Consider the following 18,341-nt stretch of genomic DNA (forward strand, 5'->3'; position numbering starts at 1 on the left):
AAAGGCGCACACACACACACACAGCCATTCAATGGAATATTACTCAACCAGAAACAGGAGTGAAGTGCTGATACATACTACTCTGTGGATGAACCTTGAAGCATTACATTGAGGGAAAGAAGCCAGACCCCAAAGACCACGTATATGAAATGTCTAGAAGAGTCAATTATATGGAGACAGACAGCAGATTAGCGGTTGCCATGGGTTTAGGAGGAAGCTGGGGGGGTCTTGCTTAGTGGGTATGAGGTTTCCTTCTGGGGTGATGAAAAGGTTCTGGAATAAGATGGTAGCGGTGGTTGTAGGACTTTGTGAATGTAAGTCATGCCAATGAATATACATGTTAAAATGGTAACTTATTATGTTATGTGTAATTTACCACAATTAAAAAAAAAAGAAAACCATGAAAAATAAGGAGTAATTTCTCTAGGATCCTGTGGTGTCAAGCAGCACAGGCAATTTGGGAAGGCTGAGGGTTTCCTGGTTTTATATAAAATGATGGGTTATTAAACTAAGGTAAGTCGGGGGCATATTTGACTCTTGAAGCCGCTCACAAGGAGAGATGTTTCTGTGTCCCTCCTTGTTATTCATAAAACCAGCAAAAGACAGAACATTGGATCCGACTCAACGAGACCATTCCTATGGTGTCACGAGTGCCACTCAGCACGTTAGAAGCTCCAGGGAGCCTGTTCACTTCCCCGCCTCCCGATTTCTGAGTTTGTTTTATTTTTCCTGAATTCGGAGGCCTGTGAAATCCACCCTTAGGCCCATACTAGCTAGAAACACCCTCCCCTGCCCCCCTATTGAGTATGTGATAAAGTTTTTTGAGTTTTGTAAAGAGCGGTGACCAAGTGCGGCCATTGTTAGTGGTTTGTGGTTGTCGCTTGCTAAACTTTTTCTTCCCGTGGTACCTCTCACAAGTTCTTCATTTTCCATGACATGCTGAGGTTGAGGTTCAAGAGGATGGATGGGCAGCCTGGCAAGATGTGTGCTCCTGGGGTGATGCAGGCTCGAGTCAAGGGGAGAGAGACAGATGGGGGAGGGCCTAGTAGATTGAGAGGTAGAAGAAAGGAAATTTAAGAGATGGGAGAGGAAACAGAGAAGAGTGGTTTTGAAAGGTCAAGAAGAGAGGTCCCCTGTGCTCCCCTGTGGAATCTGCTTCCCGACTGTGATTCCTTTTCTTGATCTTGACAGTGGAGGGCTTCCGTGGTGTCTCAGACGGTAAAAAATGTGCCTGCAATGCAGGAGACCCAGGTTTGATCCCTGGGTTGGGAAGATCCCCTGGAGAACGGCATGGCCACCCACTCCAGTATTCTTGCCTGGGGAATCCCATGGACAGAGGATCCTGGAGGGCTACAGTCCAAGGTGTCAAGAGGCGGACACGAGTGAGCAAGTAACACTAAGTAATACTGGAAATGAAAGTGAAAGTGAAGTCGCTCAGTCGTGTCTGACTCTTTGCAACCCCATGGACTGTAGCCTATCAGGCTCCTCCGTCCATGGGATTTTCCAGGCAAGAGTGCTGGAGTAGACTGCCGTTTCCTTCTCCTGGGGGGTCTTCCCGACCCAGGGATCGAACTCGGGTCTCCCGCGTTGCAGGCAGATGCTTTACCGTCTGAGCCACCAGGGAAGCCCAGTAATACCGGTGGAAGCATGCAAAGAGTCGGACACAGCTAAGTGACTAACACTAACAAACAGTGGAGGAAACAGCAGCTGTTTCTTGATTCCCCAAATCATTTATAAATGTGAAAAATATGGCTGTTTGGATGAGGCATGGCAGATGGCTAGGTCTGTAACAAAAAGCTAGGAAGAGACCCATACCTCAAAACATTGCTTCTCCCCACTTTCCAAGAAATCCTTTATTTACCTGTACCATCATTTAGAGAGCCATGTAGGCCAGGTGTCACGGATCCAAGCACTAGGCAGGTATTAAGAACCTGAGAGCTGCAGACCAGACATGTAACATTGGGAGTGCTGGCTACCCCCAGGAGCTGGAGCACATGTGCCCACTTGGATGGCATGCCTGCCCTTCAGTCTCTAGAACTGGGGGCCCTGCATGCCCAAGTCAGCTGCCACCTTCTCTCTCCCTCTGTCTTTTAAAGAGAAATCTGATTTTACGTGGAATTGGAAATTATTGTGGAATTTTTAAAACTCTGCCGAGGTCAAAACATAACTGTAGACCAGACCTGGCTCCCTGGCTGCTGAATTATGACCGGTGATTTAAGTCCACAAATTACTAATATTATCAGATGCAGAGAGTGGATATAGTGAGGGGCAAACATATGGTGGGGAGGGGGTGGTGAGGGGAGGTCAAAGTGTTTGTTACTCACCTTCCGGAATAACATAATTTGATTTGGAAAAATCACCAGGGAGTCATCCATGTTAGGGAAGTTAGTGCTTTGATGGAGAAATAATTTTGTACCCTGGGTGGAGGAGGATTGGCGGGGTGGACAGGCCTGGAAGCGGTCAGATGCTATGGACCATGACAGGTCCAGGGGTGGTAGCATGGGATCTCAGGGTGTCTGGGTGCTAGGCAAAGGAGGACCAGAGCACAGAAAGAAAGGAAAAAGTTTAGTTTCAAAGACAGACTGTCCAACTTCTGCATTTTACCCAGAACCCCCTCATCATCCAGACTCCTGCTCTCCCATCCCACAGGTCAAATGGGAAACACTCCCTTTGCTTAAAGGTGAAACCTACGCAGAAATGCAAGGATGAGTCCTATACCTATGCGACACAAATCCTGGAACGTGAACAGGTTGCTCATGTACGTTTATCTGCTCCTTTAAAAAAAAAAAAAAAAGGAAAAAATTTAAAAGGAACCTGGGTGAACATTAACTTCATTTTTTAATAGGTAGCACTAATGGTGTATTGTTCCCAAACCCAACCAAGATGAAACAAGAGTGGAAGCCTGGTTCCCCCAGCACAGCAGTGAGGAGAACAAGAAGCCGGTAGAAAGGCCAGGAGCTGACAGATGGGGGACCTGGGAGGCAGGAGCGGGGAGGGTCACGGGGTGAGTGAGAATCTGTGATTCGTGTGCTTATCTGTTCCCAGGTGGGAACCACACTTCACCCTCCCCACCCCTGGTCTGACATCCATCACCACCAGGCCTGCCTCCCCTGATCTGAAGGCAGAATTTATGGTTAAGTTCCGAAAACGTGGAAAGGGCATGGAAAGGGGGATGATGCATGCATGGGACCTGGTTGTGAAATAATAAATCACGGCCTCTTAAGGTCTAGGATTATTTTTGGCGTCTTTCACTTATGGGTTCTTTATAGGAGGGGCTTTGAGAAATAGGAATACAGCTTAAAAATGTGTAGAATTTTGTTGGGGTTTTTTTCCCCTCAAAACAAAACAAACAAAAAAAATTACAGTGATAAATTTGGCTGTTTAAATAGTCGAAGTTTCATCATGGCCTCATTGAGGCTGTTTTGCACCCAGCAGTAGGAGGACAGCTGTCATGGACCGCTTTCATCTGATTTTACCGCCTCCGGGTAAACTGAGACAAACTCTAGTGGTAAAAACCTAGAGTGGTTGGGAATCTCCAGGCGAACAGTTTGGTTTGGTTTCTGAGGCTGTGTGTGGAAGAATCAAATCTCCAGTTCCCTTGAAACGGAGCAGAAACATTTCACGGTCAGTGCTGTGGATTGTCCCCAGACCTCCGATCTCCTTTCTCAGAAATCACCTCCGCCCCTCTGTCCCAGTGGTCCTGGTCATGCCGTGCCTTCGGTGTGTGGCTCTTATCCACGCATCTCTCTCTCAACCATCCTGTCATTTCCTGGTACTTCTCACGTCTCCTACCACACTCATCATTTACAACCTCCCACTTGGAGAAGGCAATGGCACCCCACTCCAGTACTCTTGCCTGGAAAATCCCATGGACGGAGGAGCCTGGTAGGCTGCAGTCCATGGGGTCGCGAAGAGTCGGACACGACTGAGCGACTTCACTTTCACTTTCCACTTTCATGCATTGGAGAAGGAAATGGCAACCCACTCCAGTGTTCTTGCCTGGAGAATCCCAGGGATGGCGGAGCCTGGTGGGCTGCTGTCTGTGGGGTTGCACAGTCGGACACGACTGAAGCGACTTAGTAGTAGTAATAGTAGTACCCACCACCTTGAGTGCACACACAAGACACACACATGTACTTAGGTACTGCTGCTGCTCAGTTGCTTCAGTCGTGTCCAACTCGGTGCAACCCCGTAGACGGCAGCCCACCAGGCTCCCCTGTCCCTGAGATTCTCCAGGCAAGAATATTGGAGTGGGTTGCCATTTCCTTCTCCAGTACTTAGGTACTGCTGCTGCTGCTGCTAAGTTGCTGCAGTCGTGTCCGACTCTGTGTGACCCCATAGACGGCAGCCCACCAGGCTCCTTATCCATGGGATTCTCTAGGCAAGAGTACTGGAGTGGGGTGCCATTGCCTTCTCTGATACTTAGGTACACTTGACACCAAAACAAACAGCCGGCCTCTCTCCAGGATTTGTTTATTTTATCACTGCTCTTCAACCACTCCAGTGGACAGTTGCTTTCTTACTTGAGCCTTTCCTCTTTCCCCAGGGCTGTCTATCCCCCAAGCCACAGCCTTTCTCGTGTGCTCTGTCTCCCCCTCATCGTCATCACCACTGGCCTCCAGGCCGAGCTCCTGCCGCTGTACCTTCGTGCAGGGCCGCCAGCATCCCTGCCTCTGGTCTCAGCTCTCTCCCGTGCATCTTGATCGCTCTGAGACACCACTCTCATTTTGCCCGGTGCTTTCCGGAGCTCCAGCCTGCCTGGCCATCCTCAGCTGTGGCCCCTGGGCCCTCTGCAGTGTGTCTGCCTTCCTGCTCCCCTATGGGAACCTTCCACTCCAGCCAAGCCAGTTACCGCCCCTCCTCTAAGCCTCACTTGTCTGTTTCTTCCTCTGCGCATTTGCTCGCAGTGGTGCTGTTCTCTCTCCAAGCATCTTCCTCCAGCTCCACTTAAGAGTTAAGTACTATCATTCCCCTCTAGGGCATGCAGGTATTTTTACTCTTCAATTTATGACCATAGTGAATCTAAGTCTCTCTGGGGGAGGACCCGGGCCTTCCTCTGTGTGGTCACCACAGGCTGGTGCAGAAGCGAGTGCCCTGGGCTGCGGGGGCATTGAATCCGACCCTCTTCTCGGAGAGCTCGGCCCTAGGTGAGCCTGTGAGGTAGCCAGCTGGGTCCACCTTGATTTTTTTTTTTTCCCCAAGGAAAGCCAGAAGCTTCCATTCCCCTGTGAAATTGCTTAATTAACATTTTTTTCATATCATACTTAAAGATGGTAACTTCCAGGGGAACACAGTTCCTTAAAATGACAATTGAAAGACTATCTCACGTGCAGCTTGGCTATGAAATAGCAGTACATTCTGTGTACCAATACAAAATGGAGTTAACAGCGCTGCTTTTCAGGATGGCTTCTGGATCTGTAAAAGTAGATTTTTCTAGGAAGTCAGGAGTTGAAGGGTCATTCAGTGAACCTGGGATTTAAATGGTAGGATAATCTGGCAGTGGTCACTGTTTACAGATGAATTTAGTAATATAACATCTCTGTTAGTAATGTAACCCGATGCTTCTAATAGCCCCTGGTTATTTTCATTTTTATGAAAATATTCCAGTGAAATAAATTTTTACATGGAATTTTTTTAGATTGACGTTAAAGGGGGCCGGTCTGTAGAGCGGGGTTAGTTGGTGCAGAGGGTGCCAGTGTGTTGGGGAGGATGCCGGCCCTTTCCAGGTTAGACAAGTGAGAGAAGGTCACGGGGATGCACCAGCCGCCCCCTCTCACGGGCCGAGAAGACACAAGTGAGGCGGCCTCGGCGGGTGTGCAGAGAATTCCCACACAGGTGCCGATTCCAGATGAATTGCAGTTTACTGCCCCCCCACCTCGGGCTCTTGTGACATAGTCATCTGCCCATCCCCTTTTTATTGAGTCTCTTCAGCCATGCCAGGGATCCTGAGATATATGGGCTGTAATCCCGCCTGCAAGTTGCTTCAAGTCTAGTGGGAGAGAAAAAAGAAGCCTCACAACCACAGGAGTACCGGAGATGGGCTGATGAGTGTTTCTCAGTTCCTGAACGACCAGCTTAAAAAGTTAGTAGTAACAAGAGGAAGCAGTTTGCTTTCAAAGCCACATAATCTCTCTTATATTCCTTATGTCACCTCTGTGGGGACCTTTGATTCCAGTCTTGTCTGTCTCTCTCAAATTTTTATTGGCGTATAGTTGTTTTACAATGTTATGTTACTTTCTGGTATACAGCAAAGTGAATCAGCTATATGTGTGTATATTATATATAATCCCCTCTTTTTTGGATTTCCTTCCCATTCAAATCACCACAGAGCATTGAGTAGACTTCCCTGTGTTAGACAGTCTATTCTTAATTAGTTACCTATTTTATACACTTGTTGTTCAGTCGCTAACTTGTGTCCAGCTCTTTGCAACCCCATAGACTGCAGCAGGCCAGGCTTCTCTGTCCTTCAGTATCTCCCGGAGTTTGCTCAGACTCATGTCCATTGAGTCAACAATGCCATCCAACCGTCTCAACAGTCGTGTATATATGTCAATCCCAGTCCAGCCCACCCCCTCTTTCCCCCTTGGTATCTAATGTGTTCTCTAGGTCTGTGTCTCTATTTTTGCTTACAAATGGGTTCATCTGTACCACTTTTCCAGATTCCTCATATATGCATTAATATATGATATTTGTTTTTCTCTTTCTGACATACTTCACTCTTATGTGACAGTCTCTAGGTCCACCCATATCTCTGCCAATAGCAAAATTTCATTTCTCTTAATGAATGAATACTAGTCTGTTGCATATATGTTCCAGTCTTGTCTCTCATATCCATGATGAGAGAACCCAGACACCTTCCTAGCTCTTGGGAGAAAAGCCGTTTCTGAGTACTGACCAATAGAATGGGTACAAATCAGGAAGGAGGGGGAATACTTTTCTACTGTATATAATTAAGTTATGGTAAGTTTTCTTGGTTTATTTATGGAAGCACCTTGATTTGTTATTTAATTGTGGACGAGCAGACAAAGGAGATGAAGACGCCGTGTTTGCTCACCTCTTGAGTTGTGGTGTGCCCAGGTTGACGCAGAGGTACAATGTCAGGTGCTTGGATTCCTGGGGTGACAGCAGTCTTGGACCCCGATGTCCTAAAGTAGGTGGTCCTTGGGAGCTGTCCTTTGAAAAGCTGAAAAGCTTGGGTTCACAAGTCAGAGAGCGAAAATGGCAGACAAGACAGAACTGCAGAAACAGAGAGGCTGTGACGAGGCTCATCTGGGGGTCCATCCGCAGTGCTGTAGAAGGTGAGGGTGGGAAGAGAGCTCGTTTCCAGCCTCGGTGCCAGGAAGGCATTTGAGTTATTGCAGACAAGATGGGTGGGACACGGATGATTGGCACTGGGTTAAGAAACTTCAGGCTCAGGGAGTGGAGGGAGTGGATGGAGCACAAGTGGAGAAAACGGTGGGTCTTCAGGGGAATCTGATCAAGTCTCTCCCCAGCTTATGATCCTTCAGGGGATAAAGTCCAGAGCCCAGAATGTGGTTTCGTAGCCTAGCAAATCTGGTCCCCGACCTTCTGGCACACTGCCCCCAGCATGCGCACGTGCAGTGTACACACACACACTCTCTCTCTCTCATGCACACACACGCACGCACACACACACACACACACACTTGCTTGATACAGTGCCCCCAGCATGCACACATGCAGTGTACACACACACACACACTCTCTCTCTCACTCTCTCTCCCCACAGAACACAAGCTGCTTTCTGTTCTTCATTCCCCTCTGCTGGCTTTCTAGGCCTTCAGCATTCAGTGTGGATAGCACATCTCCCAGAGCAGCTCATACGTGGCCCCTGGGAAGCTCATCAAAATGCAGATTCTGATTCTGAGGGTCTGGAATGGGGTTCCGGTTGCTGCGTGTCTGACTCACTCCCAGAAAGCGTGGACACTGCTGCTCCAAGGGCCACCCACCAAGCAGGAAGGATCTAGAACAGCAGTTCCAGACAAATCAGAATCATCTGGAGAGGTTTTTTTTGTTTGTTTAATTCCCGTTGCCTGGATTCCCCTTCCCTCTAAATTCTGATTTCATTGCTCTGGAATACAGAGCATTGGGATTTTAAAGTTTTCCAGGTGATTCTGATGTTCACGTTGAGAACCTGGGTGACTGAAGTCTTCCCTGACTCCCCAGGTCTGGGCTGTGATGGACACCCATGGCGCACTGGACCTGAGTCTTATGCCTACCATGTCTGTCTCCGAGGGGGCGTCTGTTCTGTGCTCTGGGGAGCTGTGCAAGGTTTCTAGGATGTCCAGTAGACCTGGTCCCTGGGCTCAGAGCATCCACAGTGTAGAAGAAGAACCATCACTCAGCATAGTGCCTGAGTCGGGGGTTTGGGGGGCACTGCGGGGAGGCTTAGTCGGTGTTTATTGAATGAATGAAGAGGAGGAAAGGGAAGGAAGAACGGAAAGAAGGATGGTGGGGGATGGGTGCCTGATTTAAAACAGACATTTCATTATTCTGGGTCCACCTCCCTGCCTCGCCATTTCTAGCCATCACCTTGTAGGAATGAGTGGAAATGAATAAACAAGTGATTCTGAAGGGGAAAAACCTTGACAAGCAAGTATTATCATATATCCCATTTCGTCCTCATGCTCTTTGCACCAGGTATGGTCAATACCGCTCAAAGTCCCCACTTTAGCACTTAAAGCAGTGTTCTTCCCATTTCCTGATGCAGCAGTGTTGGGCCTATAGGTCTGTAAAGTCGTGTTCGGCAGCTGGGTCTTTAACATCTCTTTGGTGACCACTTCCTGACAGAAAGGGTTTTAACCCTGGTTTGCACTCAGCCTTCCCATCTCTGCAACATGCTGAGTGCTCTAGTGAAAAAGTCAGAAGGGTTTTGAAATGCTAATGCACAGCTGTTGACAGGTACGAATCCCCATCAGCCTGGAATGTCACACCTGTTCAAAGTAATTGAGCGTCCTTGAGGATCATCTCCTTTAAAACCCAGAAATGTGACACCAGGTTGCTTCCAGCTGAGAGAGAACACTTCCCCCAGACTTCAGCAGCAATTTTGTCTCAGTAAATTAGAAAAGAAATCATCACAGGATTCCCCCCACCACCAATGTTTCTGTATAGCTTTAGGCATGTGTGTCTAGGGGGTGTGTGTGTGTGTGTGTGTGTGTGTGTGTGTATGACACATCAATTGGGTGCCTCCTCTCTTATGCTAAGTCACTTCAGTTGTGTTCAACTCTTTGCTACCCCATGAACTGTAGCCCGCCAGGTTCCTCTGTCCATGGGATTCTCCAGGCAAGAATACTGGAGTGGGTTGCTAGTTAATCTTAATAATTTATTTTTTGAAACTCTTCAGGCACATTTAGCTCATTTACTAATATATTACTTTAAAAATGCTTGTTGAAGGTCTCTTCTATTTTAAATATAATAAATTTCCTGTAGCAAAATAGAGAACACTAAGCACAAAAGAACCCCCCACCAATAATCAATATTAACATTTTGGGTATATCTTTCTAGTCTTTTCTCTGTGCATACGTGTAATATGTCTACATGCATGACTTTTTAAAAACCATTTGGGATGATATTTTATATGCCACACAACTTGCTTTCTGCTTCCCAGAGTCTGAAAGGTTTCTCTGTCTTTACAGAGTTGCCGAAACAATGACTCTGATGCTTGTATAACTTTTTCAAAAACTGTGTATTATTATCTTTTTACATGACTTCCTGCTTTAAGCAAGAGTAAAAATTTCTAGCATTTATATTATTATACATTATCCTATTTATATTGTATTTATTATAAGATATCCTTGGAATTTGGGAACCACAGGAAACAAATCTCTTTTTTTTTTTGGTTGCAGGCCATGTGGAATCTTAGTTTCCCAGCCAGGGGTCGAACCCATGCCCAGAAATGCAGAGTCTTAATCGCTGAATCTTTAAGGAAGTCCCAGGAAACAAACTCATATTCATTTTCAGTGGAGAAATACCACACTTGAGGAAGATTTGCAGGTCATTCCTTTGGGGAGTGGCAGCTGAAAGCTTTTTAAAGATATTGTGTATTTTCCCAAAGGCAAGCAAAAAATATCTCCACCTCATTCGGCAAGCGCATCTTGGGTTCTGGGGGCCATACTAGGTGAAACAGGATAGTACTGTAGCCCTGGCCTCGAGGGAGCTTATGTGGCCATTGGAGGGGTGGAGAAGACAGTAAATAGTCAACAGGCACATAGATGTCATAACTACCAGCCGTGACAGTCTAGACAGCCAGAAGGCCCTCTGGATCCAACGGCTCTGAAAAGGCATCCAGTTCTGCGTTACTTGGGGCTCCCCTGGTAGAGAATCAGCCTGCAATGCAGGAGACCCAGGTTCAACTCCTGGGTTGGGAAGATCCCCTGGAAAAGAGGTAGGCTACCCGCTCCAGTACTCTGGCCTGGAGAATTCCATGTACTGTATAGTCCATGGGATCACAAAGAGTCAGACACGACTGAGCAACTTTTTCTTCTCTGTTACTTATTTTTTAATATCACTAAGATTGTCACCAGAGAGTGGCTTGGACAATGCAAGCACATTTAGGTATTATAATTTATGACAAACAAATGAAATCCAATACCATTGGCTCCAATTGAATGTGTCATAAACCAGTCTCCGGTTCCTCATCCACGTGGGCTCAGTGATACATCACTGAAGATACGGAAGGAGAAGCTAGAAGAGCTAGCGGAAGACAGCTGCAATTTTTGTTCTTCCCTTCTGTGAGCCTCATCCCCCTTCAGTCGTGGAGGATGCTGGTGAAGTTAACCAAAGCCAGCACCTCGAGGTGACGATGTATAACCAGTCCTCGTTGTCCATCGGTGCTTTGGATGAAGGAAAGATGATGCAGTTTCTGATTCTTAGTCACCCTCCCTGACTCCAGCCCAACCCGCATTCCAGTTCACCCTGCCCTCATTATGAAGCAGAAAAGACTGCCTAAGGCCTGGTTTATTTACCTAATAAACTGGCTGTTGTATGGCCTGGGAAATGCTAAAATTTTTCAGCCAAGAAATCCTAGTAACAAGCAAACAGAGGTCCAGCAGTCAGGTTTCTGAAGAAACAACAAAATGAAGGTCAGCTAATATGGCCATTATTCCCCTTCCTGGTGGCCATGACAGCGCTGGGGTTTATTTGAAGATCCCAGACTTCGAATCCTTGCTCGCATTGTTCGCTGCCCAAGTATTTCAGGCTGTGCCAACAGCTTCAGATATTAATGTATTCGAGAGATCAGTGAATGAAGAATTCCTCTGCACTTTTTTTTTCCCCTTTTTAATTTTTTTTTTTTTCTCCCTTTGCCATACACTTTGTTTGTAGTGTTCTTTGTCTGCCAGACGTTGCCGGGCATTTCTAATGAGGAAGCAAAGAATTGCAGAAGGAAAAAGGCAAGAGGCGGTGGTGGTGGGGGGTGCGGTGTAGGGAGAAGAAAACAGGCGAGGAAACACAGGGCGTGTTTAGCACTTTAACCGTAAGGTGACGTTTTTACAAGCTAGTCAGGTGCACGGGACACGCTGAGGACCACAGAGTCCAGGATGCTGGTGCAGAGAATACAGTTCTGGGAACAGCCAACTCACTGCTTAGCTTCTCGCCACAATAAACGCACTTTTATTTTTGAGCACCATTTTCCCTGCAGGACAGCTGGCCTCGATGCTGCTCTAAGTGTTCATCTCAGCTTGCATGATTGCAGCCACCTCACTAACCCACCCCGGGCGGCCGCTACATGGGGGAAAAAAATCACAGCATTTCCTACTCCTGGTAACCTACTGCTACAGGATAATTGGTGGCTGTTTGTGAAGAACTTTATCACTGCAAAACCCAGAAAGGTCTGTCTGAGAGCTGGTTGCTGGGGCTAGGCAAAGTGGGGAGGGCTCTGAAAATCACATTTCTGCAAAGGCAGTGAGCTAGTAATTAATTTTTTAGCATCACTCGATCCTCGGACTCGTCCTTCCGTGCTGTACGCACAGGGGGCTGGTTTTGCAGACTGTCCTTTGATACCACATGGAAATGTTAATGAGATGAAACCAGCTAAAGGGCTCTTTAGACAGCAGTGCTCCGGGGAAGGCCGAATGAAACGCAGACCCTCCGAGGGCTTCTCCTCCGCACAAGAAGTCCCTTTGTTTCTCGTCTTATAAACCAGAGGCATGTCTGAAATTGCAGGGAAAGTGAGAGGGGCCAGAGAGTGGGCGCCTGGGGCTCGGCTTTCTATGTTTTTTAAAAGGGGGAGGGGGAAACGATTCTCTGGTTATTCGCGCCTGAGTTTGGTAGGCAAGCGCAGGGTGTTTTTGAAGTTCCGAAGGAAGGTTCTCTGAAGATGTGAGCGGGATCTGTCTTTCACTTGGACTTAATTAAGAAACTTGCTGGCTTTGTCTGTAGGGGGCCCATTACGTGCAAGCTGCAGCCCCCTCTGAATAGGGGCTCAGCCTGGAAAGTGTATACATTCCACACCGCCTTTGTGTCGTGTTGCCAAACTGGAGGCAGAGGCAAGTGGGGACAGGGCTCTGCCAGAGGCCATCCCGTGCTGCCCCCAGTGCCAAACAGAGCTACTGCCAGTGCACGGGTGTCCCTTGGAGGCCTGGACCGAGTGGGTCTTTTACAAGATGAATCTCGTAGATACACAGGTGGTCGGGAGTCGGAGTCCTGCTTTGGCGCCCCGATCACTGGCTGGAGAATGGACCCGGGAGGCACTCAGCGTCCTGGGAACGAGCGTTCAGTCTCTAAATCCGGGGTGGCGGGAGCCCAGCTTCGGGTGCCGTCTCCCCCCGAACTTGCTTCCCCCTCGCCACCCCCATCACCACCCCCGGAAGCCCAGGGAGAAAGTTTGCCTGGCCACTGTTCTTGTAACCTTGAGAATAATTTCCCCCTGGTGGGCTACTGTGGCCTACCCTATTTAGAACAAAGTTGCTGAATGCTGGAGGATAAAGAACAGTGGGAAGGCTGTGAGCAGTGGTTAATCAGCTAATTCGCATTTCAAAAGACACTAATAAGAGGTGATCAATTCAAATAAAGCCCCGGGTATGAGTACTTTCCTCACCCTGCAAAGCCTGCCTAGCGGGGCTCTCAGCCCCTCCTGCTTCTCTCCCCCTGCCTGGCTCCTCCCTTCCCCTTTGATGCTGTCGGGACCTCCCAGGGTACCTGCGCCTCCCAGGGTACCAAGCCCGGCAGACCTTCAGCTTCTTCCAGGCTGAGACCAGCTGCTCCCAGTAGCCCCGGCCCTGGCCCTTGTTTCCCTGGACTCTCTGTTCCCCTACTCCACCCACCCCCGCACCTGTTCAGCTTGACAAACGAGTGCCAGTCTCTTCTCTCCCAAATGTGTGGTAACTGTCTCTATCTCTCCAGCTCTGGGACATCCGACAGCCTCCGGTCACCTCTGTCCATTCACTGGCTTGGCTGTGATGAGAGGGACCCTCCTCGTTAGTCTGGCATTAAGTGTCCTGCCCCTGGGACCCCCTTTGTGTCAGCCTGAGTGGTCTGATGGGCCTCGAAGTGGCCCCACGACATCTCTGTCCCTGCCACCTCTCTGCCCCTGCTCCACGCCTGCTGCCCACACAGAGTCGGGTGGGCCGCGTCTTGAGCTTTTCCAGCAGGACTCCTCGTAATTGGGTCTTTCTGCAGTTCCAGGCTAATGGGCCTGTCCTGGAACTAGTGTCACTCACCCAGCGACTGGAAAATCACCCCGCCAGCCAAGTGGCACTGTAGAAATAAAGCCGTAAATGCCAGCAATCAAGTGATTTTGTTTCAGCCAGGAGTTCAGTTCAAGTGTTGGGAAATGAGCTTGTCAGAGCTTGCTTTCCGCCTCCTCTCCCAACCCTTGGCAAAAAGTAAAATATTGTCACCATTGATAGAACACGCCTATAAAAGGGAGTGGGGTGAGGGCGGAGTCCTGGAGCATCCTTGACCCGGATGCAGAAGCCACATCACCGTGTTCAACGCATCTGGCTTTTTCTGCGGCCCTGATGTATGTGAAGCGTCTTTTGAGTGTGGTCCTTGGTGTTCAGAATCCCAGAGCACTTTAGCCCCACCGTGCCCCAGGACTCCATCAGGAACTCCACTGCCAGCCTAATTACATACTCCGAATGAAAGACATCTCATCTTCTGGCCGCGAGCAACATGGAATGTCCCTGAACTCCATTCCTGACAACCTAACGACAGTTGGGGATGTCCTCGAAAGCCCCAAGCTGACCGCTGACCTGGAGGGGAGAGGAGATGGCCAGTCTCCAGGTCTGTCACCCACGATAAAGGCCTTCTGCTTAGTGTACCCTCTGGCTATCAGAAGCATCTTTATCTGCATCTTATTTTGACCCTGAATCATTCTGGAAGGAGTCCCACTTTCAGAAGGAGTGTGGACCGCGTGACCTGCCAGGTCCACTTCCACGTGGGCAGGGACCAGCACTCCAGTCACCACCAGGGGCTCGGGGCCCAACAGGCTCTCCCTCGGGACACAGGACTTCTTTGCTGTCTGTCAGCTGAAGGAGAATCAGGCTCCGTAACACAGTCCAGCTTTATATCAGAACAAGCTCTTGGCTATGAACAGAAAGTATCCCTGATTACTGAAGTACAGAAGAAAGGTGTTAGAAGGATATTGAGTGGTTTGAAAAATCACTCATGGAGAAGGCTGGAGAATCAAACTAGAACATGGGAAGAAAACCACAGGCGGCTGGATCATCCCCACAACCCCATCACGGAACCATCTCGTAGGACTTCTCATTGCCATGACTACTGGCTGCTCCCCGGGCCCGCCATCCGCTAACCCCACCAGTGCTGACCAGCAGAGGCTGTTGCCGGGAGAGGGCTGCCTCTGATGTCCCTAGAGAACCACTGTTGTCTGGCTGTGTGCTGGTGCTTGTTGGGAGGCAGGGGGTTGCCAGTGTTTGGCCCTTCTAGTCTTGCCTCCTACTAAGACTCATATGGCTAAAAATTCCTCCCTTGTTAAAAAAAAAAAAAAAAGGATTCAGATGCTAAGCAGCTGAGAAACTTGTGTCCACTTCAGACTTGCAGCTCACATGGGAAAAATCCATTAGTTGTGTCCCATTCTTTTGCAACCCCATAGATAGAGAAGCCTGGCGGGCCACCGCCGTGGACTATAGCCAGCTAGGCTTCTCTACTGGGATGGGTAGCCATTCCCTTCTCCAGGGGATCTTCCTGACCCAGGGATCAGACCCCAGTCTCGTACATTGCAGGCAGATTCTTTACCATCTGAGCCACCAGGGAAGCCCACATGAGAGTTACTTGCCAAAGATGGACATCTTCTCCAAGACTCATCTCATTGAGCCACGGAGATTTACCCAAGACAAACTATGTAATTTGTGAGGTCCAGTGAGAAATTAAAGTGCAGGGCCCCTTATTTAGAAATTATTAAGACTATCATGATGGTGACAGCATAGGACTTCTAAGCATGGGACCTTGTGTCACTACTCAGGTGGCTTTTCCGGAACAGGGCCATGGGCTTCTAGTTGAGTCTTGGGGCCCTTGTCAGGTCTTGTAAGTGGATTCCGGTAGGTCAGTGTTACTTCACTGTTTCCTGCCCACAGCTTGAGGTGTGATTATGATTTCCCCCATTTTACAGATAGGGCAGATGGGGCTGGAGAACAGTGGAGCTGTATATTCCAAGCTACGTCTTCTGACCCTGAAGTTCCCCTCTGCCTACACCATGTCACACCACGTACCAGGAGCTTACAGAGCAAGAGCTGTGTGATGCTCCCTGGAAGGTACGCTTTTGGGGCATCGTCTCCAAAATTGTTAATGTTGTGGGAAAAAGACTCTACCTGCAATGCGTGAGACCTGAGTTCAGTCCCTGGGTTGGGAAGATCCCCTGGAGGAGGGCATGGCAACCCACTCCAGTATTCTTGCCTGGAAAATCCCCATGGACAGAAGAGCCTGGTGGGCTACAGTCCTTGGGGCTCACAAAGAGTCGGACACGACTGAGCACTTAGCACACAAGTATGGATGTGTGTGTGTGAGATTGATGCCCTAGGACCTTGAGCAAGTCATTTACTCAACTTCCCAGGGCTTCAGTTTTCACATCTGTGAAATCCTTGGCCTTCTGTCATAAGATAGGGTTGATGCCTCTCTGCCCTGCTCACCCGTCAGGCACATCTCATTCTTGATATTAGTGCACACTCTGGGGCCCACATGCATTCCCTCTCTTCCAGCTCCCCTTCTGCCTTCAGTGTCCCCCTGGGGTTCAACCCCTTGAATGTCCAGCTTGCGCTACCTGCCAGCTTCTACCCATACCACCCCAAGACCCCTTCTGTCCACAAGATGTTCCGTATGGGCTTCCTGTGTTCACAGTCCTAATGACCAGCGTTCTTCCTGCTTCCTCCGCCTTCTCCTTTCTCTCCTGTGTTTATGTGTGTGTCCTTTCCCCCTCCTGGTTCCCAGAGAGCCCACCTCAGGCGGTGCCTTCTGCAGAGCCGGGTCTATTAATCCCACCTGGCTTATTGATGTCTCTGGACTGTCTGATGTCTCTCGACTGTCTCTTTCTCCTTTTCTGTTTTTTTCCTACCCTTTTCTCAATTCTCTTGACACTATATGACATTAAGGCTTTTTTAAAAATAAGATTTATTATATTTATAAAATACAAGATTGTTTGACGTATTTTTAATTTAAAAATCATAGCTCTCAAACAAAATATAGCTTTCTTTAAAAAGCTATTATTATGAATTTGTTTTTATTGCTATGGTAGTCTTTAACTGATTCTTTTTCCCCTTAAAGATTTTTTTTTTTTCCATTTTAAACCCAGGGAAGGAGAAATTTCCAAAGGTTATTAGTTCATTAGCTGTTAGAAGGAATAATTGATCTGTCAACTCAAAGGATTTACAAGGATTTGGCTCACAGGATTCATGAAAGCAGTGGCATACGTTTAAGTTCTACCTCAAAAGAAAACATTTCAGAAGGGGCTTCCCTTACTTTCCTGGAGATAAAAATTAGCATCTCTGTAGTGATGAAAGGCCCCTGATTTTTTTTTTTTTTAAGAGCCTCTCTATCTTAAGGCGGCATATGCACCTATACCTGAGATAATTGGATGCGTATTTCAACCTAAAGGATGGATTATAAATAAATATTATAAAGTTTTGAGTTTCTTCTACTGTTGTTGTTGTTTTTTTTTTTTTTTACCCCTATTAAAGGAATGGAACACAACTAACATTTCTTCAACCTCAAATGGGGTTTGCTTTTTTTTTTCTTTAAGCAAATGCACCCAAATTGGGTTTGGTTCACAAAGGAGAGCCTGACTGCAGAGCTAACAGACCCATCATTAGCCACCCCTGCCCTCTCAAATGGCCTGTCCATTCCCCTGCTCACAATATGGGCGAAGGCCGTAAACAAGGGATCCCAGAGCGCTCCGGACAAGAAACATACAATGGAGTGGGATAAATTTCTTTAGCATAAATAGCAGTCTCCAAGGGTGACTGGTGTGAATGGATTCCCGCTGTGAGGGTCTCTGTGCCTACAGAGGAGATCTGTGGCTTTAAGAGCTATGGTCCCACCCCCTGGGCTGTGGAAGTGCTCAGTCTCCCCCGCTGGGCTTGGTCAGAAGGCCCCCTGTGGGCCTCCTCTTTCCTTTCAAGCTGTGAGTCCTAAGGAACTCCGTGACAGCTCCTCTTTCATTCTGCTGTGCAAATCCTTGAGCTGTTCCTAGTGCTTTCAAAAGGGAAATATAGGACATTTTACTTATTCTGTCCAGCAGGAGCATTGGAAGCCTGGTAAGACCCAGGATTATTCCGGCAGTGAGCCTGGCAGAGATCTTCCTCTTTGTGATGACTCGAAATTCCCTAAGATGACCACTAACTCAGTTTATACCTCCTACCTCCGTCACATCATGCCCTGTGGGCTGCCATCTGTCTGAAGACGTGCTTCCTGCTGGCCAGTGTCTGGATACCCAGACAGGAACTATACCAGTAGAATTAGGTGCATCCATGGGTACATGTCAAGGGTTAATTTCTTCGCAGCCATGAGCCAAAATATTCAGGTTCTAGAGTAAACCATAACTTTAGAAGAATTAAACAGTGCATGTTCACTTTTCAAAACAAAACAGTGCCCTGATTCATCCATCCCGATCACGATCCCAAGAGTCAATCACTTTGAACTGTTTTTGCTTGTCCTTCTTCAAGTGATTCCTTGCATATTAACACATCATTTTTTATTTCTAAACTGTAGACATTACCTATTGACTTCCTGGTCTGATACACAGGGTTTCACTCACTGGGTTCTCAACCTCATTGTTTCTAAGATCCTGGTTTTTATTCCTCTGTGTATTACTGTTGTCACTTTCAGTAATACTTAAATCTCTACTTCCAGTTCCATGGGTGGTACACAGT

General features: G+C 47.9%; 1 protein-coding gene across 11 annotated transcripts in view; it reads left to right on the plus strand.

Annotated features, from left to right (window-relative positions):
* Positions 1-18,341, plus strand: part of STX8 (syntaxin 8) — a 209,172-nt gene that overhangs the window by 140,549 nt on the left and 50,282 nt on the right. For 4 of the 11 annotated variants that reach the window (XM_055576550.1, XM_055576549.1, XM_055576546.1 and 1 more), the window contains one exon: positions 15,590-15,731. The exons of 4 other annotated variants lie outside the window; for them this stretch is intronic. In XM_055576550.1, coding sequence (XP_055432525.1) covers positions 15,590-15,731 — 142 coding nt within the window. Of the gene's footprint in view, positions 1-2,649; positions 2,671-9,866; positions 11,263-15,589; positions 15,732-16,765; positions 17,063-18,341 lie in introns of those variants that run through there. 3 more of the 11 variants (XM_055576551.1, XM_055576555.1, XM_055576556.1) reach the window with 3 other exon arrangements.

This window comes from Bubalus kerabau, chromosome 4, assembly GCF_029407905.1.
Source record: "Bubalus kerabau isolate K-KA32 ecotype Philippines breed swamp buffalo chromosome 4, PCC_UOA_SB_1v2, whole genome shotgun sequence".
Taxonomy (NCBI): domain Eukaryota; kingdom Metazoa; phylum Chordata; class Mammalia; order Artiodactyla; family Bovidae; genus Bubalus; species Bubalus kerabau.